Genomic DNA, 26,869 nt, shown 5'->3' with positions numbered 1-26,869 from the left:
GAAGTGATCCCATACATAAGTGGTTAAGCAGGACCTTACAACCTTACTGTTCAAATATCACCTGTGAACATCAACACTAAGAACCAGGTTAATTATATTCACATGACAATGTTCTCACCTGTGGAAAAAGACGATAAGGAGAAGGGCCAGATCATAGACAGCATAGCGGTTCTTCTTCTCGACACCAACGATACGAGGAGGCCAGAAAGGAGCATTGAGCCGCTCTACTTGGTTCCAGGGGAAGAAGTCAAACTGGAAGAGGTATTTGATCACCACTATCACCTGTAAAGAAAAGAATATTTTGTGAGGTAACTCCAGTAAGGGATTTGGGGATAAAGTCACATGAGGTTCTTAATGTATGACTGACAAACTCTCCATACACATAATTTTCCGTTTTTTATGTCAGAAGAGTTAACTTGCCTTCCCCAATTAAAAGGCTTTCTATAGTCTTCCCTAAACAGTCTTGTATGATAATAAGGTCAATAATATACATGGTAAGGCATATTATAGCATACAAGGCATCACTTCTTATTCAATATCAGAAATAATAATCTGTCTTTTTTCTAGGACAGAAAGATGAGTCTTACCATAATCAACTTGGTTCTTCCTCACACTCACCTGATGGTTGGTGTTCTTCTATTGTCTGTACAGCATATCTTACCTACCCAAGAGGCTCTGTAGCCATCTTGTGGGCTTTGGAACATTTTTGCATCTTGTAATTGCACGTGTCAAACAATAAACAATATAAAATTACAAAAATCTGGGACAATAATTCCTTGGTGTGGACTCACTTGGTAAACAACATGAAATGGCCATACAGTACAGTACAGTACCTCAGTGTAAGCTATGATGGTGATCCAGAAGGTCTTGGTGGGTCGCGGAACACTGAGAGACCCCCAGAGGAACACCATGAAGGGCAGCGGAAGAGACAACACACTAGCCGACTTTATCTGGTTGACGAAGATCATTATGTAGGAGACCAGCTCCGACCGTGAGAGCATAGCGTACCTGGAGAAGACAAACGTATACTTCTTAGTTCTGCAATAGTGTGTAAAACCTTGTAGTAGTAAACTGCACATCAAATTGTGAGAGAAATTGTGAATGGTGACTGCGTACTGCACTTAAATTATAGTGTTATGAATATATATACACTAGAGAATAAATCAACTGTCTAATATAGTGGTATAAATTCATTGGTATAGTATAAGAAATGAACACATGGATATCAAAGTATTATGCACATCTGATGATTAATTCCTGATGAAAAATAGACAGAAATCTTTATAAACCACGGACATAAAAGAAATTATTCAGATTAAGAGAACACAAACAAACATTAGTACACAGACTGACCAGAATGCAATCATCAGCTTCACAATGGGTGGCTGCTCTTTCTTGAATTCCTTCTCCGCTCCCTCGGGTACGTCGACAAAATCCACACTGTCATCAGTCTTGTCCTCGCTGGCCTTCTCTACTCGGATCTCAAGCGGTTCCTGCCCGCCGTAGCTGCAGGAAATGCTTGGTATATTATTCCATGTTCCGCCACACATACACACACATCCATAACCACACATATACACATAAACTATAAACATACACAAACACCAAAACACACACATACAGAACCACACACACACACTACGGGAATGCCCCTTTTAATATTTTATATGGTTAACATCAGACAATTTTATTCAACACAGAGATCCCCCATACACAAAGAGTTATAAAAGCTGACTGTACATTAATAAAATCTCACTTAGTCTTCTACATTCCACATAATAAAAGTATTATTCCCTTACCCATGTTGAGAGAGAGGAATGTCTGACCACTCTTGTCCAGGTGGGTGAGGATGGTCAGTTACCCCCGGCATAACACGGAACCCATCTGTCTCCTGTATAAATCACCACCAGAGAAGAACAGTGTGAAAGGTGTTTGCTATGTTACCTGTATAGTGTAATAAACTTGAGGATATATGTAACTCTTCAGAATGTTGGGTTTAAATACATCAAAATTAATAATGGCTCTTTTTTAGTCAGCTTTTAATTTGTGTCTTGTTGGTTTCATTAATCATCTGACAAACAATTGTAAGTCATAAGTACTGTACCTTGAGTCTCTTCTTTTCCTCAGAGAGACAACTGGCAACGTAGCGGTAGTCCTTGGAGAGTCTATTGAGCTGCTGTGTGGCCGAGATCATCAACGACTCCAATAATTCCCAGCCAAACTTGGCCCAGTGGACGATCTTGCGCAGAATGGGTGCCAGCCCTGCAAACCAAGTGACATATTTAATACAGTGAAACCTCCACATAAATCAAAAGACTTAAGTAAATTCAGAGTAGCCTTTATTTCCACTGTGTTGTTATTATACCTTGTGGTTCTGCAGGTTCTATCTCAGAGTAGTCGTGGGCTGTGGAGTCATCCGCAAGGTAACCTCCATCTAACTGAGGAAGTGGAGGCAGAGGTGGCAGTGTGGAGGGGGGAGGAGGACGTCCCAGTGACAATGGAGACCTGAAACAGCGATTAAAGATTACACTCAACTGATAAACTTATTACAGGATGAACTTGACCAATACATTAACTCTCCTGCATGTGACAGTGGTTCTCATAGGCCAAACAGACCTCTATGGACACTGTGGATAAAGCATATTGTATATTATGCCTTCAGTACATAAGAACACCTCGTGACCAGCACTGCACTTAACCACTTTATCTCCCCAACTGTAAAGTGAAGTACAGTTACTCACTTACAGCTGTGAATGAGCTTACTAGGGTACTGTAAACACTTAGCTGCTGCACCATGATTAAAGGATGAATTCATCTAATAAACTAACTGAAAAAAGTATTGTACTCAACTAATGAAGTAATCAAAGGATGTACTATACTGCATTCAGCTAAAAAGTTAACTGAAAGAAGTACTCAACTAATGCAGTAATCAAAATAAGTCCACAATGCCTCTGAAGCTTATCTAAAAAAGTGAAAAAATTAAAATCACAAAATATATATCAATGCACACAAGAAGCTCACATACATAGAAAAAAATTGATTAGTTTCCTCCCTAAGATTATTACTATTGACCATAAACACAGCGACTGTGATGGGTTAGAGTAAGGTTTGTGAAAGAGTTAAAAAAGATTCAAAGTTGGCTAATGGGAGACAGGATAGACATGAAGTGAGAGTGATAGACGAGTCATATGGTTGATGGCTGACCTTTGTGGAGGGGGTGACAATGGTAGAGGTGGAGGGGAGTGAGGGACTGCAGGAGGTGAGCGGGGACGAGGGTGGATTCTTACGCTCCTGGAGGTCGTCCGTGAGGTTCGTGATGCCTGGAACACACGAGAGTAAAAAAGTGTGTGCATCTACGTGTATGTATAGAGCTGAGGTACAATGAATTATTTATCAAATCTACTTAATCTAATGTAAGGAGATGATCAAAAAATTAAATAAATATGAGCAAGCTAACACACCATGGACACTTGGGACCGGCCAGAAAGTGTACGATGAACTGGTCTGCGGACAAAGGAAGATCTTCTCGATGCCGCATCTGACTCTGATAAACGGGCAATTTTTGCCTCCTCTGCTGCCTCTACAATGTCTGTCTTCAAGGCTGAACTCAACAGCTGGCAGTCCAAAGCAAAGACGAGGTAAGTTGGGTTAGTTCAGTTAGTAATGGTTAAAACAAATGTATCTACCCGTTGAGGATATTACTGGGAGATGTTCTAACTCCTTATGCCATTAATACAGTGAATGAAAAATCAACATTACTCTAAACTCATATAACGGGTTGCAGTAAATCAAGAACTACAGTTAAAAAAAAATCATCATATCCAACAAAACAGTCATGCATTCATAACAAGCAATGGACTACAGGGTAGACATACACTTCTGGAAACTGCCATACCTCATGCACACACCCACACACATACATAAGGTGAATCACAGTACACACACAGACACACAAACACACATACACACACACACGGTACTTACCTCCGACACTGTCATTCCCTGGGTGGTGTCATCCTGGGGAGGCTCTTCGGGAATCTCAAGAGGAGCCAAGCCCTCGTATTCACCATAATCCTCGAACATGTAATAATCACCAGAGCGGATGGCTGAAGACAATAATTTCCGTCAGTAACTCTTAATCACTTAGCGATGGCAGCAGTAAAAGCAATTTGACTGCCACACAAAGCTGGTATATGTCATTTGTAATTTCATGATTTTGTATTCACCTTCATCAATATACAGAATCATTAGTTAATTATCCAAGTACTGTAACATTATAAGGATGAATCTTATATCAAAATACTTTATTAAACCTATGAAGAGGATGTAGAGGGTTAGTGAGTGTTTTGAAAGGTGCCCATGTGTGTTCATACATCTCTGTGTTACATCAAGCCATACTGATAATTAATGGCTCAGTGGTAGACAGTCAACTCTGGTGCAGGAATAACATTAGTATGCTTAAATCTGATGAATGAACACACATACAAACACTGACAATTAAGATACACTAAAATACTTGTCCACTCTGTGTTTGAGAAGCGATGAAGGACTTGGATATATTAAACACTATATTTTCTCTTATGAATCAAAGACTTCTTAATTAAATTCTATGTTCAAATTGTAACCAGGTTGGTGGAGAGAGAGTTAATCTACTGTGTCACGTGTTTAACAATATAGTAAACTACTGACAATTTCTTTATCTATAATACCAAAGGCAAAGTCATAACCACTTTAGAAAAATTATTAACATATTTAATATCAATGAATCTTATTTTTATGAACAATAATTATTTCATTATTGTACAAGTGAGTTCTTAGTCCATCTGTCTAGTGATATAACACAAAGTGGGTAAGTTTCTTATTTAAAATAGTGTCTTTTTGTGTTCTGGAGAAGTAAGGATTATATGGTGTACCGTACATCACACACAGACACAAACAGACAGTATCAGACACGAACAAACATTTGATAAAACATTATTTTCAGGGCAACTGTAAAACCAGGAATTTCACTTAATCTATAAACATTTTAATGAATGTTATGGTCTTTGGTTAAGTCAGGTCAGCTGACTCTTATAACTACCTGTACTAACAGTGAAATTATTAACATTTTATAAATTACGCGAAATCCCTCTTCAGTTTCCCAGTCAAATTTCACGGTAAAATAAACGTTCTCATCTACCAGACACAGAACACGTAAACAGGAACTACATAGATAACATTTAGTAGACAATGATGAGAAATTAGGGAGAAAAACTGCAAGAGATTTAGGTAAAGATTCTGCACGACCAAACAAACATTACACTGTACTGACCAACACTTATTACCAGTAGATGTTGTTACCAAAGCCTGTAGTACTTCTGACCATCATGATATAAAGTTTGTGAAGATTAAACTCACAGCAATTCATACACTGTCTGTACATCTTGCTTTGGTAAACTGTGATAGTGTGAGTTCTTGTTAGATAAACAATGGACTATAGCCTATAACACCAGCAGGGTTATCAAGAGAACACCAACAGCCTCATTTGCGAAAAAATATAAAACTAGTAACACGGACGACTGCTCAGTGACGGTTACTCGAGGTGGAGCTGGTGAGAGGGCAATGGCAATCAGGCGAGGTTACCATGAATGGGGATGTCGGCAGACCGCAGGAGAGGGTTTCTCACGGTGAAGTACAGCCTGAATAATTCCCATGCTAGATGATGAAACTGGTCCATATCAGATACATGATCAAGGTTCAGGTTCTTGCATATGGCCTGGAAAGACCCTTCAGATGCTGCTGTAGGGGGTGGGTGAGGGGGGGGGTAACTTCTAGGCAAAGGAGTAATACTGTACTGGCTAATGGCCACTTTGCAAAGCTTGAGCATCGTGGAGGATATAAAGCCATCTTAAGAAATAAAACAATAGAAATAAATAGAGTTTGAACAAAGCTTTAGCAAGGTGATGGGGAGTGAGTGTGTGTGAGATAGTTATTATTGGTAAAAATATAAACAATATATAAACAATGCATAATTTATAATAGATAAGGGTTCGGTGCATGAAATGGGGTGCATGAAAATAATTATATCATGACATCAAGTGAGGGTAGAAAGCTGGGAATTATAGACTGTGTTGACTCTTCAATAACTAACTGGTATAGGAGGGGGGACACCTGAACAAAGATGGAACACAACTATTAGTATTGATATCATATGAACGCTGACGTGAGCTGTTATAGTGTGGTTCTGGATGATCCCTTTTGAATATGTCAACATACGATAATCTCAAGGCAGTTAAATGGACAGGTAAGTAAACGGTGCCTCACTCTGGACTTCACATACTGTATTAAACAAATGTTCAAGATGTGCAGGGTCTTGAGATAATCTCTTTAAGAAATATGTCCTTTTAAAGAATAAGTAAATAAAAATAGACACCATATTATACCCAATGTACAGCACAGTATTTAGAATAAGAGACAAAAGACTGAAGAGACACACACAACTTCTGCCAGACAAACAACAGATTGTTAGGTAAGAGGAAATCCACTTTGTAATCAATGCTCAGGGTGTGCTGCAGGTACAGTATATAACATTATTAAGTGAGAAGTACACCAAAGATTTATGGTACAGAAACATATGATAGGTTATATATATATATATAATTACTCTATTAGTGGTGCACAAGTAATAGTTGTACCTCAATATTGTGGAACAGATCTTTCTTAATCTATGTGTAGCCTATAAGAATGTGAATAAACATGCTGAAACAATGCAAGACTTGGAGGAGGACATTACAGGTATGGTGGGACATGGCTGGCGACGTAGTGGAGACGGAGGGGCGGTGGTACGTCAGGTGCTCTCGAAGCCAAGGGGGACCAATGTCGTGGGTGGCGGGGACAGAGGCTCGGGTGGGGGCGTGGCGGTCCCGCAGGGCCGGGTAAGGGGGAGGGGAGAAGAAGGGGAAAGACTCCTCTGACGGAGAAGTGATAGGCTGGTGCGAGAAGTGTGGGGTGGTCAGGGAGAGCCGCGCAGGTTCCAGGTAGCCATCCAGGGAGAAGGTCAAGTTAGCTGAGGACGGGGTAGGAGCACCTGGAGTGGCACTAAGGGCGAGGGGGCGGGGGGACGACAACCCGTGCACGTCATCCACACCTGCGGAGGGGGGCAGGGGAGGGGGCGAGGTCATCTCCAAAGGTAGGGGACTACTGACATTGGAAAACTGTTCCGAGGTGTTAGCTGTAACAAGGATAAACAAGGGTATTAGAAACATGCACTGCTGATGCCACAGCTTCAAAGGGAAGACTGACGCATAATTGAGCATGCATGCTTCTGTTACGGGCACACACTTACATCAGCTACAGATAATACACAATATCTGTGATAATTGCCATCCACAGGCAATACTGAACAGCCTAAGCTCCTTCTACTATAGAGGCATATAAGAGGAAAAACATGAGGCCATATAAGATACAGTGGTCACCCTCGTTGTCTTGATGGGTCTGTGTTGGGTACTGTATTATGGTTCCTTGTTCATGCTGCATCTCATAATGTTCATGACAAAATGTGTTTAAAAAGACTCAAGTGATCTCCTCACAAGGGTGACAACTCAATTATATATGAGCTTACACAAAACTACTATACAGTATTAAGAAAGCAGAGAACAGAAACTTGGAAGATCAGCTGTCAAGAGATTTAGGACTTAAGGCAAAGCAGCGAGGGATTACTACAACAAGTTATGATGGACATGGATGAACAAAAGGATGGTGAGGCCGTCATTATGGATGCTGTTTATGAGGTAATGTAAACACTGAAAGAAATGTTAGTTATTGCCAATATGATGTAACAACTTGACAAACTCCGTAAACTATTTTCAAATAGGGAAAGATGTGGCTACCTTCTGTGTAAAATGAAAGAAAAATGTATAAAATATAAACACATTGTCATTGAACTGTGTTGAAATATGATGTAATATGTTTATTATAAAGAAAACAAATAAAAACCCAAACCACATTCTTTGTATTAAATCTATGGAGAATATCATAACCAGTTTTGTATAGTGTCAAATCCTCAATACAACCTAGGATACTGTATAGGTGTAATATATATGCATAGACATCACCAGTGAGCCTAACTGAGCATCTGGCATCTATCATCATGTAAACACTGTACCCCTGTGTCTAAGCCTCAACACACTATTGGAATATAAGATCAACAGGCCCTCCCCACCTCACTTATGACCCAAGAGGGATGATATACCTACAAGAATCCCTCAGTAGAACTTATATACCATTGTCAAGGAAGCATGTGTTGTTTACCTACAGGATGAGATTACAGTACCTAACAGCTGCTGCACTGATGGATGAAGTAATTCTCTCAGAGGCTAGTGAGAAATTATGTCCGGGGTGCTAGTAATATGGTGTCTTAGTGTAGTACTAGTTAATATACAGTGAGACCTCCATATGGTGGAATTCTCTCTCCATATAAGTCGTTAAATAGGGGTTTCACATCTAATGGACCCTCGATATAATGGACTTTCCTCTCCAATACAGTCCGTGAAATAGAAATTTCACTGTAAATATAACAAGGTGTGTAAATGACTAATTAATATCAGTATAATACCTGTATAATGTGTATTTGGGTGGATGTACCATAAGATGTATTAGTTCAAAAGGTACAGTAGTACAGTAAAAGGTACAATGTTTTTACTCTCTACTAACACACACTAAGAGATCAACATGCACTGCTACTTAATGTGGACACGGCACATACAACAGGCATCTAGTATATATATCTCTGTTTACAATATATTCTACAGGTCTTGTGACAAAAACAAAACAAGTGTACCATCATGATGAGTGACACGGAAGCTGGCAACACTTTAAAGCTGTACAGGGAGATGACACAGTTAAGGTACCTGGTTACTGAGGTAAAGACAACCTACTGTTACCTCACATACTGTTACCTCACATACTGTTACCTCACATACTGTTACCTCACACACTGTTACCTCACACACTGTTACCTCACACACTGTTACCTCACACACTGTTACCTCACACACTGTTACCTCACATACTATTACCTCACATACTGTTACCTCACATACTGTTACCTCACACACTGTTACCTCACACACTGTTACCTCACATACTGTTACCTCACATACTGTTACCTCACATACTGTTACCTCACAGACTGTTACCTCACATACTGTTACCTCACACACTGTTACCTCACAGACTGTTACCTCACACACTGTTACCTCACATACTATTACCTCACACACTGTTACCTCACACACTGTTACCTCACATACTATTACCTCACATACTGTTACCTCACACACTGTTACCTCACACACTGTTACCTCACACACTGTTACCTCACATACTGTTACCTCACATACTCTACAAATGCTCGATAAATTTAATAATAATATAATTTTCAAGCAGACAGTAAAACCTCGATTTAGCAGACATCAATCTAATGAGTACAGTATAGTTCGTTATATGGAGGTTTCACATCTAAAAAGACCTTGATATAATGAACTGTACTCTCCCATATATAGTACTCTGTTATAAGGAGGTTTCACATCTAATGAACCTCGATAAAACGAACTACACTCTCCCATCTAGTCCATTAAATAGAAGTCTCGTTGTATATACAGAAAAACAGATAATAATTGGAGGTCGGAGAGACGTTATGGATGGCAGCAGCTCGGGGTCATAGGTCCTGCTGGGTGGGGGGTTGAAACATAAGGTAACATTTATAATATATATCTTTACATTTATAGTATGGATGGTACACTCTTTCCAAAATGTATCTTTATGATATTTTATGTGAGATAATATGACACAATGGCCGAGGGATTTTGACAACGCTACCGAGACAATGGAGGTTAGTGTTCATTTTGTAATTCATCGGATCTCTTCGTAAAGATAGTTTGTGGAGGGAGTGTACGTATATTTGTTTACTTACTTCTCGATCGTTTACTAAAAAAAAAAAAAAGACGATAAAATGGGTTGAGATAAAGATGGAAAAAAGGAGAGACGGGTTAGGTTAAATAAAACACCAAAACATAATTATTCTTCACCTCATCATAAAGTAAAAACAATGACCATGAATTAGATTTGGCTCAAAGTGCGAGTTACACAACATCAATTACCAAAAGAACACACCAATAGGCACTACCTGGCTCACATCCTTAACCAAAATAAATAAATCATAAGCAAATACCAATGCATAAACTAAATAATTATAAAATAAGTCTCTTCATGCCATAGAATCATTAAGTTCACACAATTATTAATCTACTTTACTTTCATCAGTCAGGAGAATATATTGAAGCCATCGCAAATAGCTATACAAGATCCAATACTCGGTACCTTCAGGAGAGGACGTAGGATGGCTCTAGTGAGAGTTACGTTACTGGTCAGAGTCTCACCTTCGTAATGGCTCGCTGGCTCACGACACTGTTGACTCTGAACCAGCTGCTGCGAGGCCTTGATTCTCTCCATCTTCTCCTTGATCTTGTTGAGGACCTCTCGCTCGGCCGCTTGTTGCTCCGCTATTTCTTTCTGCATCAGCTCTGCGATCAGCTCGGCGCCCCTAGAGATAATATGATGTAAATACAATATTAACAACTACTACACTGTATCTCAAACAATTATTTCTTATCTATAAAGTACAAAAAAAATAAAGAGGAATGAGTGAGAAATAACTGTGTTTGTAATCTTCAAAGTACTTAATAGTTAAAATTACTTGTTTATACTGTAAATTATGTTATTCATTAAAACATCCAAACTCATAATTTCATCATTTTTAATCTATTATAATTTGACTATTCTCCAAACTTCCTTGCCTCAAAATTTGCACGAGATATCCTGTAAACAAACAACTATTTACAAACACAGACCAAGACAAGTATAAAGACTACCTGGAAGCTAGCTTTGTCTGTGCCTTCATCTCCGTGACAAGATGCTGGAAGTAGAAGGACGAGAATAGTCGGCGCTGCATCAAGAGGAACCCAAAGCATATGCCATCCCACATAAGTCCAGCCTCTGACTTGGGAACAGCACAGTGGTCAGCCAAATCTGTAAACATTCATAACAATATAATAAATGATGTTCTATTAAACATGAATTATTCTGGATACAATCACCATACACGTATATGACAACGAGAAAAACAGAAAAAAATTGATAAGTTAATCACGATTCCTTTATGCAGATCAACTGTGGTAATAAAATTGACATTGTGAACTCTTGGGAACTCTGATACCAAAATAAGATTACAGTAGAAGATAAATAATAACTTACTAATTCAAAAGAAAATTCTGGGGAGGGGGAGGGAGGAGAGGGACAAAACCAGGGATAATTGTAGGTGTGAATTACATGTGTGGAGTTCATAACATGACCCCACTTAGGCCTTGGTGGAAAGCTCCTGTTAGGGCTACAGTATCTTTAAGCACAGGTTTTGCATCCAGCTGGGCAACTGTCAATATGGTAAAAAGGAAATATACTACAGTACGTGAAAGGTATAAGCATTTTTGAGAACTGAACTGCAAAGTGTGAAGGCATGCACAACCTATACCATGTAACATACAGTTTCAAGTGCTTTCTTTAATTTGAAATTCATATGAGCAGGAAATAATGACTTGTTTATGTAAGCGTGTGTTAAATGTGAATCGTATGTTAGTAAGTCGAGGAGGAAGGAAGTACAGTGTGTGCAAAGTGACCCCCACAACCTGCCAGTGTTTATATCCCCATATGTTTACTGTGCCACCAGCTACAAGAACACCCAAGTAAAGGGACACAACCTTTTGCATCACATACCCTAAACTTTTCCTCAAATAAACATCTGAGAAAAATAATCTATAACAATACTTTTAAAGAGATGTGGTGAGGAGTTTTACATGCTGGGGTGGCTACAGTACCATACACATCAAGGGATCATTACTGTACTTCCATATCTGATCCTTGACGCGGTGTTAATACTTCCTATGAGGGTAACTGAAGATTATATATATATGGCCAGGCTGTGCAACAATGCTCCAAAAATATTACAGGGATATATCCAAGGCTAATGCTATATTATACAGTAAAGTCTCCCTTAACCAGAATAATGACTCTGATAAATAGGGGATGATAACTACTGGGAAATGTTTCTCTATAGCACCAATACACCCTTTTAGACCACAGACAACCATGAGACTATAAGAAACTCCACATTATCAACCTGACAGATGAGGAATTTTCACATGAGTAACTGGAACTGAGGGAACATCTCAGACAAAACACAATGACTGTTATATCCAGTTATTAAAGATTCTCAGTTAAAGGACATCCAGTAAAGGGAAATTTTATTGTATATTCACATTATATATTGGGTTTAGTTATGATGATGATGATTACACGTCAAGTCATTTAAGAATATTTGTCATTATTAAAGTTCATTACCACAAGTTTGGAAGTTCAGGGCTGAAGAATGAATAAAAAAAGTATTAATCAACCTTTCTTAACATTTTCATCTTAATCTTGTGTTCCATATTACAAAGCAAGCAACACTATGGCAACAAGAAGCACAGACAAAGGTTAATACTCACACAGTGTATTGGAGAGTGATAATGTGAGAAAGTAGATTTATGGTTATTATCATGGACAAACAGCAACACAGGGTTAAACATGAACACTAAAGACAAACCATATATACAGCTCTTGCCATAAACAATACTTGACATGGGGAAATTCTCTATAAGATCTGATATACTTGATGTTACCCGTCAAGATAACGATCAATGTAACTCATTAAGACAGAGAGAAATTTTCATGTATCTCTCAGTTAAGGGGTTAATATAAAGGGAACGAAATTAACATAAGACTAATTTTTAGGTCCATAGACAAGCTAAAACAATCTGTTTTGTACACACACACAGATACACACACACAGACACACACACTGAAGAACAACTAAAAGTTATACAGTTTTGGTCCTGAATAACATGAAACAAAGTATCCAGTTTATGAGCAACAAAGGCAACATGAAAAAACACACTACTATATACAGCTCCTCCCCAACTTACGACGGGGTTAGGGATCCAAATCCAGGTCGTAAGTCGAAAATGCTTAAATAATATGTAGAAAATCTAAAATGGGTGTCTCTTTTTCTTCTCAGCACCACAAAACTCTCACTTTTAAGCTTGCCAGCCATTTTAAAGTGAATTACAAACGAAAATTTTGTCTGTGTACTGACGTTGGGACTCGAAAATACGTAATTTGACAAAATTTTGGTACGAATGAGGCAGGTCGTAAGTGCGGGTGGTCGTAAGTCAAGTAGGTCGTAAGTCAGAGAGGAGCTGTAATACCACTCAAGAGAACAGCTCAACATATATATGGCTAAAAATCATAAAACAACATCAAACTCTTTTAAAAAAATCTATAAGAACTCATTATAAATTTGAACTCACCTGCCACGATCTCTTCATCAGACTCATCTCCGAACTTCTTCACACAGGCTATACCAAAGAGCTGTACGAGCCAACACACGTTCATGGAGAGAGGTGCCAGGAACACACACCCCAGCAGCTGTAGTAACGTCTTCACTACGATCACCCCGACATTGTACCCCAGTAAGTAATTCCATCTGCGGAGGAAAGGACTTGCGTTCATCTCTTTTTTCTAATACCCCTGTATATAAAATCCACACAAGGAGTTAAGACAAGTATCAGTGCTAAATCTATTCTCTGATGCACCGACTTGCCGCCTAAGATAATACATATTCAATTCCACCATTATATTTCCACTCTATACAAACACATACAGTATACATAAACAGACATCAAACTAATTCATTATAAATTACACAGTGATAAAGTGACAACACCTCAAAAGTACACAGCAATAAATGATGCAGCTCCTCAAAACTACACAGTAATAAACTACACAGCAATAAACTACAAAACTCCTCAAAACTACACAGCAATAAACTACACAACAATAAACTACACAACAATAAACTACAAAACTCCTCAAAACTACACAGCAATAAACTTCACAACAATAAACTACAAAACTCCTCAAAACTACACAGCAATAAACTACACAACAACAAACTACACAACAATAAACTACAAAACTCCTCAAAACTACACAGCAATAAACTTCACAACAATAAACTAAACAACAATAAACTACACAACTCCACAAAACTACACAGCAATAAACTACACAACTCCACAAAACTACACAGCCTCTCTACACTCACAGTTTGAGGATGTTAGACAGAGGCCGGAGGTAGAACTCATTCCCCTGCCACAGGAAGATGAAGGCCCCGAGGACGTAACCCATGGCAAAGAGCGTGACGCGGTTCGTACCTCCCAGGAACATGACGGCCAGCGTGATCCAGTAAGACGTGAAGAAGATGACCACCTTCACCAAGTCTAGGTAGTTCCTGTAAGAGAGATAATTAACCTGTATCGTGTTAATGAGTTCTAAGGTGTGTGTTAATGAGCTGTCAGGTGTATCTGTTTAATTTATGGTATTCTATAATTGCTTCTGGAAACTGAGGTAAAAAGAACATATAATCACATACAACTAAAGGAAAAACAACGAGAAGACAAACACAGGAAATGTACCATGTGAATGACTCCTGATATGCCTACCTGGACACTCAATAGTACACACATTAGTTGGCTATTATTTTCTCTATTAATTTACACTATGTACTTTTATTTTACAATTTACTTAAACAATAGACAAACCTTTAAACTCATATTTCAATTAATTTTCCTACTTAAAATATCTGAGGGGGACAATAATGACTAAATAAGGCAGCTGGAAGGATTGGTATTATTATTCAATGTGATGTAAACTTACCATTATTCTGTCCCTTATGTGGAAGTAGATAAAATTAACATTACCAAAACCTTGAAGAATATTATAAAACTAAATTATATTGAGTGTAAAATTATCTGAATTCCTAAACTGCACACACCCTCCACAACTTCCTACCTTGTATGTAACATAAAAACGACTGCTTAGAAAAATTATGAAATTATATTATTCAACGCAAACATAAATTATATTCCTGCTTTCCGTATGGCACATGATGGCGTAGAACATGTAGTAGCACAAACCCATCAACCTTTCTAAGCAATAAATCTCTCTCCACTTGTTTCTGACGCTGGTAGTGTACGTCAGACCCGATACTTCATCTTCTTCATCGCTACTGAGGAGAATCTTGTGATACTTCCTTGAGGTAACAAACTTGGGACACTTCTGCATCTTCTGAAGGGTCTGGAGGGAGGTGCTGGGTGGCATATTGGTCCGTGGTGGCTACAGCATAACTAACCAAGTGACATGAGTAGTCCCATTTATCTTCCTTCATCAGTACTGACATCTATAGACACCTGGAGCTACCATATGTCATCTGTGGCCTTGAATGTTGGTGGGAAAAGGCCTCAGGGTGGGAAGCAGCAATGGCGGCAGGTGGCAGTACTTGACAAACTCCCCATACGACACAACAGTTTAACTCACGACACAAGACATATTTAAACAGACGTCTACAATTATATTTATACGCAGCGATTTTATTTGTTTTATTTAGAGTCTAGTTATATTAATTACCTTTCCAGTTACTATATGGAGTTATATTATATGTGAGGTTTAATATAATTTAGTCTACATCTCTACCTTCATTATCCTACAGCTATGTCTTACTACAGCAATGGTTTAGGTCATCATACAAGACATACTGTTTCAAGTCATTGCATGAGAAACAGTTTTTAAGTTCATCGTGTTAGATAGTGTTCAAGGTCATCACATAAAACATCTGAGGTTATCACATAAGAGATTTACAGTCATCACAAAAGACACTTAAGATCATCACATAAGATACATTTTAGGTCATCACATAAGGTACATTTATCACATAACACATAAGCATAACAGTAGTAACTAATTCAATGAACATTATACAAACACATAACATATATACTGTAATGTGGAAATTGTAAAGTAGCAGTAAAATAAAACTTCAAAATATAAACAGAGAAATAAAAATGAATCACTGTACTTAAAAGTTAACTCTACCAACAGCAAGGAAGAAAGCCACTTCAGTCACAAGATGGCAACTCAGTACCCAGATGACTGTCATTATTCTGAGATGTAAAATGGCAACAGATGTAAAATGGCAACTACTACTGCCATAAGAAACTATTATACTGTTACCAACTGTACAATGTATGCTGGCACTCACAATACATGACCTTATATAAATAGATAACTCAGCCTTTAAAGTGAGTGACTACATCAGCCTCAGCTATCAGGGGTCTGGTGTAACTTAGGAACATAACAGTCACCTGGGCTGGTTACTGTAAGATACACTGACTTGCACTTCTCCATACAGTAAAACCTCTATTTAGGGAGTTGTCGTATGTTAGAATGAAGGATACGGGAGCTTCACCCTGTGTTAACGGAGTGTGAGGTACTGTAATGTAAATAAAGTGAAAGGTGGATGGATTTGAATAACTATCAAGTGTTAAGAGTGGCAGGTATTCTCTTTATTATTGAATCATTATAAATGAGAGTCCATAATTAAATAAAAAACATTTAATATACTGTACCCCATTATAAGTATAAAGTAAATAATAAAGTAAGCAAGGCAGAAAAAGAGTAAGCAACATGAGGCACAAACAAGACATGCACACATAAACAAGAACAAGACACAAGACAACAAGACCAAAAAAAGACAATACAGGAACAAGTTGCTTAATACACCACAAGAAGGAAGACCATTTACCTAAACAACCTTGAACCATTCTAAGCTGTCAACTGCAAAGCTCTTTGGTATGCTCACTCAAGTGATGTTTCTCTTTATACATATCTACGTACTGTGACTTAAGCTAAGGACTGCGATGTTTTCACTGTGGGGAAGTTGTCATCGATATATAAATTCACATAACAAAATATTGATTATATTATGTGTGTTACCAGCAACTATGATATTATTACATGATGTACAGTACAACATTACTTCCCACAACAGTATTCATCCTTATAGATCAGGGGTGTACAATCTTCTTCAGTAGAACCATTTAGTAATTCCTGAAGTGTGTTGGCGGTCACAGGTAGTGCAACTCAAGGACTATAAACAACTCGGTAATCCTTGGTGCAACTCATGATCAGTACTACCCAGGTTCATGCAAGATACAGAGAGGTACTAAAACTGCATTTGGCAGGCCGCAGAAGATGATCTATGGGGCCCATATCCAGACTATGTGCCGTGGGTTACACCTGACTTGTAGAACCATCAGTAATCATGCTTTGTAGTGTGGTTAAGGCCACTGGCCAGTGTATTAAATTATTTGCATTTCCTGTGATCAACATTATCTATGCCTTGGTAAGTCCCATGCCAAGACACAAACATTATAAAAACAAAGTACTAGTCATGATGCATTTTAACAAACCAGTTGAGCATAGTGTGCAAAACTTGTTGTACTGTACTCACTTTTTACCCCCAGTTTTCCTAAAAAGAGGAATTATGAAACACCATGTGAGCACAAACTGTTGAGAGTGATGGCAACACAAGCTGTCTCATCTATGTTCTTACTTTGATCCTTCTCTCTGGTGGTAGAAATTCTAGCCAAAATTTGATGAAAAACATAAAGCAAATTTTCACAATTATATGATAGTTGATAAATCATGTTGGGTGGAGCAAACAGATATAAATATAAGCAGTCACAACTGTTAAGCAAGAAGGTATGAATTTGAACTAAAAAATTAGTATTAATCCCCAAGGAATCTCAAATAATCAGTCTTTCTTTTGTTTCTGGAAGACTATTAGGATCTATAAATAAAATACATAATGCAAGATATATACTGTACTGTACATAACTCTCTACTACAGTAACACCTAATAAGAATGAATTGCCAATATAGCATCACAACCCACCTGGAGTAGGTAACAAAGTCAGGTATGGGGTTGACCAGACTCTCCGGGTCTTCGTGGACAATCTCCCGGTTACTGCCGCCCTCGAAAGACTCGGCCCCGTCGGCAAACTCAATCTCAAAGACGCGTTGCTGACACACAGCAAAAATTAGCAGACAAAAATCAGCTGCAAAGACAATATAGATAAGTGTGAGAGAGAACAACGACCTGTAATAATGAACACATTTAAAATAGTACTGTCCAGGCAATTACAAAAGGCTCCATATATTGGGGACTGCCAGTACTATATACATCACAATACAACTACCCAAACTCTATTTAAAAATAATTATGGACAGTATTGTAGTCATGGAAAGAAGTCATCAGTCCTGCATCACATCCTACCTTTACTGAATAGGAACTGGACATTATATACTGTATATGACTTCCAAACACCCTCTTAACTAGCAAGGCGAGGTTGTCACTCCCTGAGGTAGTCAAAGACTACCCATCTTCCTGAGAAAGAAAATAATTCTTACCAGCAACACTAAGACTACTGAAGCAATTTGTGTTCCAACTTACTGACAATTTTGTAGGATTCTGGTGACTTGACAAAGTCTGGGAAGAAGAGCCACTCTCGTAGCTCTGTGTTCATCGTGCCAGCCCAAGGGTAGTCTGTTGGTGGTACAGCAATCTTGGTTATTTTAAAGATATATATCCAGTACTATATGTTAGCACTATCAACTCTGAATGAATAATATAGTTGGGTTAGGTTAAGGCAGGTCATGGGTAGCATACTAACAAACTAAATTTACATAACTTAAATTTGCATTATGTGCTCACCTGTACATATACCTGGTGGGATGCCAACACACATTAAGTACTGGAAAGGTATCATCACAGTAATGAAGATGACAAAAGCCTTCCAGACATATGCAATGTCCTTCCTTTGTCGATTGTAAAAATAACAGAGCCATACAGCATAGAAGAGCGAGTACAGGTCGAGGCGAGTACCAATCACAGCCACTAAGCTCATCAGACATATCTATTGTAAAAATATACAGTATATATATATTTACCATAAATTCCAAAAGAGTGTGTAGCTGAGGTACTGTGTGTGGGCACAAGTGTGCAGTTGTATTTCATATTCAGTGAAACATGGATGTATTAGGGTAAATGTTTGTAAAATAAACCATAAATGGTTTCATTTCATGACTAAGGAAATATTCTCAGGAAAATAAAGAAATTTTCAAAATATGGTCCACTTTTCCTCCCCAATTGATCAGATTAATGGAAATTCAGTGTATGCATCTCAGACATCCCGGACACAGATAAAAACTGTGTAAAGACAATTTGTTATTTAATCAAGCAACTTACATTAGGTTTAGAAATCCAAATGAACCCTCACCTCAACACCAAACTTGTAGAAACCATAATTAAGGAGGAACTTTGTGCACTCTGGTATGCCGTCATCAGCCACCGCTCGTGTGATGTTGGTGAAGAGGACGCCAAGAGGGGGTGGTGGTAGTCCTGTTAGCTTACGCTGGTACTGCTGTCTGATGACCACCACCGCTTGTACTGTGATCACCACAATTATACCTGCAAAATAACACAGCATTAATATTATGTCTAAAGCAGCAATTTGATGAAAAAAAAAAACTAATAAACAAGATACTCAGTCAACTGTACATGGAAAATCTAAATGTGCCTGTAATACATTTCTGGTTATCATTTACAAGAGAATTCTACTATACACTGTACAGTAAGAGATTATATTAGGGAAGACAACTTACCTATGTAACCTTTCAAGTACTTGGGTAGATTGGGAGCTTTGGTGAGGCCGAGCCAGGCAGCGTTGTTGGCCGTCTCATTCAGTGGGTACGGTGTCCACGTCAGGTTATCATACAGCTGCCAAATATCTTAACCGTGCTTACTCAACATTAAACACAATTAATACATAGCTTAAGAAGTTATGTACAGTATATTGATAAGAATTCTTTGCTGAGATAACATTATTTAAAAAGGTAGAGCATTCTTAAGGTGAGTCATCCTCTTTACTTTTATCCTCTTCACCACTGTCAAGCTATACATAACCTTTGGTCTATCCCCTTCATTAAAGAGCAACAAGTGCTGCTCAACACTGTCATTAACATTTGAAGAAGTAGAGACAAAGTGAAGTTGAGAGTTAATAAACCAGGAATTAAACCTACAGAACAGTTAGCTGCCCAGCCTTCAGGGTCTATGTAATCTATCTGGTATATCATCCTGACGATGAGGAGAAGGGAAGACAACACAACGCAGGTGCGGCAGATGGCTGTCTGGATCTTCTCCGGGCAGGGCACAGCTACTGTTGCCAGCACAGCAAAGGCCCAGTGGAGAGCACAAACCTGTGGACAGGTCATAGGTTAGAAATTTGCACTGAATTTTGATATAGAGGACTGAGAGCTCCATAATATGATGCAATTGCCGATGAACAGGCATACGACATCAAACGAGTGCATTATTAGGAATTGACAGGTCACTTACGGAAGGACCAATGGATACTGTAACAATGTATAAACATCATCATCAAAATCCTACATAAACTCAAATAAAAAAGAAGGTTCATGCATCTTGGGGCAAAAACTTCTGTTTGTGTACTGACATCGTAGCAGGCGAGCATTATGACGGAGCCGAGGACAATCTTCATCAAGTGTAACTCCAGGAAACGCCAGCCTAACTCCATAGCAGCAGCCATGGTGTCTTGTATCCTAACCAACACCTTCTGTCCATAGTGCTCCAACACAGCTGTCCATAAGGAGGAAAGTACACTAAGACATTATGTAATTTGGCACCAACCAATCACCTCGGAAGCAATAGTTGGCGAGTACAGTAATTAGCATGAAGAAAAATTTCATTAAAATCTTCCAAGCATCATTACGACCACTAATTACTCAGCAATAGAAATATCGATCATAGATTCAGAATCAGCACATATCTGCCTTACTATAAGAGGGAGACAGTCATCAATATATCCCACAAAAGAAATAATACTGGAAAAATTGGGATGCCATTTTCACCACAGACATTCTAAGGGTCATTAAAATACATTTCTCCTCTTCAACAAAACTTATGCATTACCTTTGACGTCCTCGAGCATACACGACTCTAGAAGATTTGGGCGGTTGGGTATGGCCACCTTAGTCTCCTTCTTAGGCACCTCTTTAACTACAGGTTGATCAGGTCTGAAAGAGGACACATTGGTCTTTACTTTATCCTCTTAACCTCCTGATGCATAAATAGCTTCAAACATAATGAAAAGCTTTACAGGAAATAATGATCCATCTCTCAGAGTTTATAAGACAGTAATAAAACTATTAATCGTCTTACATTTGCTCTATGTCCGAGAGCTCCAGGAAGTCCTTGTGGAAATAATGGACCTGGATGATGGTGACGATGACAAAGAAGGTGGGAGTCATGAGCTTGACGAAGAGACGGCCAGTGTCATAAACCTGAGGAAACGACCCGGGTGTTAGGGACTACATTTAATATAGTACGGTAGTCCGAGTGATGTTTCAAGGGCTACGTTTAACTACATTTATTACAAACTAAACATGACTTGATATTAATTATTTCTTGAGTTAAGTTTTCCAATTTGGTAAACCTCTTTTGATTCATATTTCATCATGAATAAATAAACTTTAATGTACTATATACCTCAAGACCCATGAACTATATACCTCAAGACCCATGTACTATATACCTCAAGACCCATGAACTATATATCTCAAGACCCATGTACTATATACCTCAAGACCCATGAACTATATACCTCAAGACCCATGTACTATATACCTCAAGACCCATGAACTATATACCTCAAGACCCATGAACTATATACCTCAAGACCCATGAACTATATACCACAAGACCCATGTACTATATACCTCAAGACCCATGTACTATATACCTCAAGACCCATGTACTATATACCTCAAGACCCATGTCATTCTGAAGTTGAATCGGAATACCGGTGTAGTTCTGCCAGTACTGGGGAAAGTTGTCGAACTGGTAAGTGTACGTGAGCACCAACACCAGCATTTGGTAGATGATGACGGTGAGCCAGAATCCATAGAGGAAGTTTCGCCATGCAGAATATGACAACTGCGGTAGGAAAGTTAGGTCAGGGGTCATGGATTTAAACACATCTAATTGTTTATATCTATCTGTCATTAATAAGACAAATTTCTTAACTTACTTGGAAGGTGATGGTGAAGATGAGGAACAGAACCATGTACATGATCCTAAAAATAACGACTTCTGAGCCCTGGATGCCGAAGACGAAGAGCATGATGGCGACGACCCAAATCCAAAATTTGACTAAGAGGCCGCGCACCCACTGTCCCAAACGCTGCATTACTGGAGACGCCGTCGACTCGTCTGTTTAGAGAGAAGGACAAAAGTTAACGTGAATTGAGAGTCTCTGTCATGCAAGTAAAAATTCAGTAATCGTTGTACAGTATCTTACAGGAATTACCCTCAAACGAGAAGTGTAAATGCGGCAATCTTTTTAGCCATTCATCTCACCTTCACTCTTTCATGGTCAGTCCTCAAGGTAAATGATTAATACCTGTACAGTATACTTTTCTCTCAGAATTGGAATTTAAGGGGTTTAATTAAGTATTTCCAGATTAACACAAAAACACCAAAATAGCACCTCGGAAACCCATAGTTGGCGGGGAATTAGCATTGAAAAATTCATTAAAATATTCCAAGCATCATTACTACTAATTACTCCCAATTGAATCGTGGACCATAAATTCCAAACCAGCTCAGGAGTACCTATATTGTTCTTAGATTTTCAACAAAATCCAAGTTTGGACCCAAACCAAAATACAGTACTGTATGTATAAGGCAAAACAACAATGATTTGATGTTTCCTGTAAAGATTATCAAACTTTATTCCTACTTATTTTTAGGTCCTGTTTAATACACATAAAATAAAGTCATTATTTAGAGTTCTTGAATCAAAATCAGAGCCTGTACTGTATACAACTAGCTACTGTTCTCACCGTGGGAAGAGACGAGTGTGGTGACAGGCTGGCCAGTGGTGGTGGTACTAACAGCAACAGTAAAGGGCTGGTCACGGCAGCTGTGACTTTCACGCTTGGTACTTCAATCACCTCCTGCACGTACTGACGCAGTGTGATCCAAAACATGGTCGTGTACAGCACCTGGAACAAACATTAGTCCAAAGTTGTATATATTTTTTGTGGATGAAAGACACACAAGAGAAGTAACAGGAAGAAGTCATTACATAAGCTCAATGAACATACGTACACAAATCCATAGTATATCCAAGAATCATAGTTGGGTATGAATATCTTATCCTATTTCTGGATGGTTGGTACTAAACAATAATACCAGTTTATATAGCATAGTGATTACTGCCCAGGCTATCTGTGTAAGTTTTCTCCTGTTTCATATTGATAAATCACATCTAAATCACCTTAAATGTTATTGTTCTTTGTTCTAGTTTGGCACTTTAGGGAAGTTTTAGTGAAGGGACCTCTTATAACAACAAAGCTTTACTGTAATTGGAAATATCCATAGGATATCTTACATGTGGCCCTGACAACACTGTACAGTCACCCCACAAAAGACCTGTTGCCTCTCCTCCTGAACCATACACCCCAAGATTCAGACTCATGAAGAATAATGTATCAGTGTTTAATGTTTCAGGTTCATGAGTCTGAATCTTGGGGTTTATGGAACAGCAGGAGAGGTGTCAGGACTTTTGTGGGTGACTGTACAAAGATGAGGAAGAGATGGGAAATAAACAACAAAGAAAATACAGTATAGAATAAAAAAAAAAAAAAAAAAATAATAATAATAGTGTAGTGTGGAGCTCACCTTGACCAGTAAGGGTTTACACGGCAAGTAGCGGTACTTGACCAGACCAATCTGACCGAGATTCACCGCCTCCACTTGACTGGGTAACTCAGCGTCCGTCAGGTCCATACAGTATATGTATTGGAGAACCAGCAGCAGCTACAACACCATTAATGATTACATAAAATACAGTACAATAACTCTAATACAGAAATTTTGTATCTGACATTAACTCATCTAAAAATGCTAAATTAATGTTTCATATATAAATTCTGACTTGGTTTTGGTATGTTGTTATGGGTAATGAATAATGTAGTACTGACCTCAGCATATACAACAAGGAAGGGAGAACAGCGTAGCATTGCAGCGCGTTGGTTGGGTATCATCCACAACACCGCCACAACAGCAGCACAAACGTCAGCCAGCTATGGTAAGTTATACTCCAAGCCTGTACCACAAGAGAATTCACATTATTAAACATAACTAACTGTAATTTTTCACCATATAAAAACGTAGAAATTTTACAGTATTCTATTAAATTCCACAAATCACTAAATACCAGACATGATGATATAAAATATATTTGTAGATATATAAAAAACAGAATGTATAGTTGTGAAAAATAAATGACTGAAATATAAAATTCTATGAATGAATGCCCCCAAAATCAGCAAGACATGACACCTCAGTCCACAGAAGACCACACATCAGAGCCCATCAGGTATCCTAAGGTAGGGTCTATCAGTAGCAGGTTGTATTCTTCATGAAAACTGAACAATTGCTACACAACAATCCTTCATCTTGTCACACCAGGAGCAGTTAAGGCACAAGGCACTAGTCAATATGGTGGTCGTCTTGTATGGCTAGTGAAGCATTTCCTCCTGGAGTTAAAACACTATATATACTCCTACTACACCTCATGATGATGGATACAGGGACCCTATCCTTTAGTTCAGGCCAATACTAATAGCTCTTAGGAGGTAACAGAGGATCTAGGCCATTCATCTCAGCCCTTGACCACAAAATGAGATGTCATACTTGATTGATTTTGTCGATGTTTTGCAAGGTTTCATACACCTGACCTACCTCATACACCTGACCTACCTCATACATCTGATCTAGCTCACACACCTGACCTACCTCACACACCTGACCTACCTCCTACAAAAGAACCATTAACATCATGGTTTTTGTATTAGTCTAAGAACTGTATTGAGAAGAACTGACCATCATAACAATATTGGTGGCTATGTAAGAGGACCGGATCACCAGCTGGAACACACTGATGAGAGGAGCTATGAGGCGCTGGAGGGGGTTCTCTTCCTCGCTCCCTTCGTCCTCCCGCCACCGATGTCCCCCACGACTCCCCCGCTCCCATCACCGTTGTCGGGCTGTGTGGCCTGCTTGGCGGGGAGGAGCTTGTCGATCTTCTCCGCCCTCTCCATTATCTGTAACGGTCTCAAGGTGTGACAGATGCATGTATGAATGGTACTCTAAAGTACTCTAAGCTACAGTCACCTGCACTTATGCCTGGTACAGTAGATGGCATGTTTTGTGAGATGTGGCAACTCTGTGTTTGTTTACATTATATTAAAACTCCCCAGAATGGCACTTAAGGAACCTCAGATAAAGCCAGACTAAACATTGTACATAGTTGCCACATCTAACAAAACACACCAGCCACTGTACATGGGTATTTATATAGGACATGAGGTCTAATAGGCAGTGTTTTGGGGAACAACTGAAGGAGAATACAAGAATGGTGGAAGACTCGGGTGGAACTATAATAAGGAACAACTTGTATGACTCAGAAGTGAGCAGGACACTTAGAGACACATAGAAACCTGAAAGAAATAATGGAAAGTAAATACAATACTAAAAAACAACAAACAATTTCTTCCTTCACTATAATAACAAATTAATAAATATGAATCAAGACCAATTATCATCACTTAAAAAATACATAAAAAAAGACCAAAACAAATTAACAAATCCTTAACTATTAGAATACTCAAGGTAATTACTATACAAACAGGTAGTCATTATCTTCATAGTTTAAAGACATCAGTTTGGAACAAGTACAGTACAAGTTATAGATAAATGAGCACACTATCCCATATATAAAACTCTGAAACATACAAGATGATAATATATAAATGAAGATAAAAACGGGACCAAAAAAATAAGTTATCTCGTAAATAAACTCAATTTTTACGTCCAAAGTCGCATGTACATTTAGGGATTCACACAGATACAGAGATTAAGTCCAACATTCACAGAGATAAAGTCCAACATTCACAGAGATTTAAGTCCAACATTCACAGATACAGAGATTAAGTTCAACATTCATAGAGATTAAAGTCCAACATTCAATAATTCACTCACAGGGAATTGAGGCTTAAACCAAAACTATTCATTCGACAAGGTTGGTCTGTACTAGTCCGGCCACAGAGACAACAACACACATATCAGGTCATGGACAAAAATAAGTCGAGATATTAATTTAAGAAGGTCAAATCAGTCGTTGATTCTGACAAGACGTTCCTCCTCTGGACAATAAACAGAGTGAGTCAAAATAATCACTAGGATGAATGGGAGATGTGGACATTTTTTTTCTCTTTTTTTTTTTTGAGGGATGACACTGTGCTGTACTTACATTCACACGGGGGATCAAAGCCGACTGTTGAGGGTCACTCGTTACTTACAATGCCTGAAGAATGAAGGACAGTGATTGGTAGGGATGCTTCATATATCTATAGGTGGCAGGGGGTAGAGTCTGGAGGGAGGAATCCACATTACTGTACCTAGAGGAACCTTGGAAAGTATATGTGGATGATCAGAACATATGCAGGGAGGCCACAATACAGTACAACAGCACCTGCAAGGGCATCAAACCAGGGGACTGAAGCAGAGTAACCTGAGTACCTTTGGAGGACTCTTGAGGGGGGGACTACATTTCAAGGGCTACCGACCTCCCATAATAGCCCCAAATATTTACCGTTTGATTCTGAAGAGTAGCAGCAGGGGTAAAGAATATAACACAGAAGTGGGTAGAAATGATGTCACACACAACACCTGGAGACACACTGAGTTGGGAGA

The 26,869-nt window shown here is 38.6% G+C and overlaps 1 protein-coding gene across 1 annotated transcript in view; it reads right to left on the bottom strand.

Moving 5' to 3' along the window:
* Positions 1-26,869, bottom strand: part of LOC121869482 (piezo-type mechanosensitive ion channel component-like) — a 56,227-nt gene that overhangs the window by 13,786 nt on the left and 15,572 nt on the right. The window contains 31 exon segments of the mRNA XM_042370836.1: positions 119-282; positions 834-1,008; positions 1,354-1,506; positions 1,800-1,891; positions 2,105-2,262; positions 2,366-2,505; positions 3,205-3,320; positions 3,462-3,614; positions 3,985-4,106; positions 6,773-7,319; positions 10,306-10,582; positions 10,911-11,067; positions 13,440-13,615; positions 14,237-14,422; positions 17,924-18,086; positions 18,482-18,574; positions 18,743-18,944; positions 19,308-19,498; positions 19,693-19,807; positions 20,110-20,286; positions 20,544-20,686; positions 21,020-21,123; positions 21,269-21,390; positions 21,872-22,042; positions 22,137-22,318; positions 22,848-22,860; positions 22,951-23,112; positions 23,792-23,929; positions 24,094-24,167; positions 24,170-24,218; positions 24,998-25,147. Coding sequence (XP_042226770.1) covers positions 119-282; positions 834-1,008; positions 1,354-1,506; positions 1,800-1,891; positions 2,105-2,262; positions 2,366-2,505; positions 3,205-3,320; positions 3,462-3,614; positions 3,985-4,106; positions 6,773-7,319; positions 10,306-10,582; positions 10,911-11,067; positions 13,440-13,615; positions 14,237-14,422; positions 17,924-18,086; positions 18,482-18,574; positions 18,743-18,944; positions 19,308-19,498; positions 19,693-19,807; positions 20,110-20,286; positions 20,544-20,686; positions 21,020-21,123; positions 21,269-21,390; positions 21,872-22,042; positions 22,137-22,318; positions 22,848-22,860; positions 22,951-23,112; positions 23,792-23,929; positions 24,094-24,167; positions 24,170-24,218; positions 24,998-25,147 — 4,865 coding nt within the window.

The sequence above is a fragment of the Homarus americanus genome, unplaced genomic scaffold (genome assembly GCF_018991925.1).
Source record: "Homarus americanus isolate GMGI-L3 unplaced genomic scaffold, GMGI_Hamer_2.0 scaffold23578, whole genome shotgun sequence".
NCBI lineage: Eukaryota > Metazoa > Arthropoda > Malacostraca > Decapoda > Nephropidae > Homarus > Homarus americanus.
The sequence above is the reverse complement of the archived record's forward strand: the minus strand, read 5'-3'. Positions and strand labels throughout refer to the sequence as shown.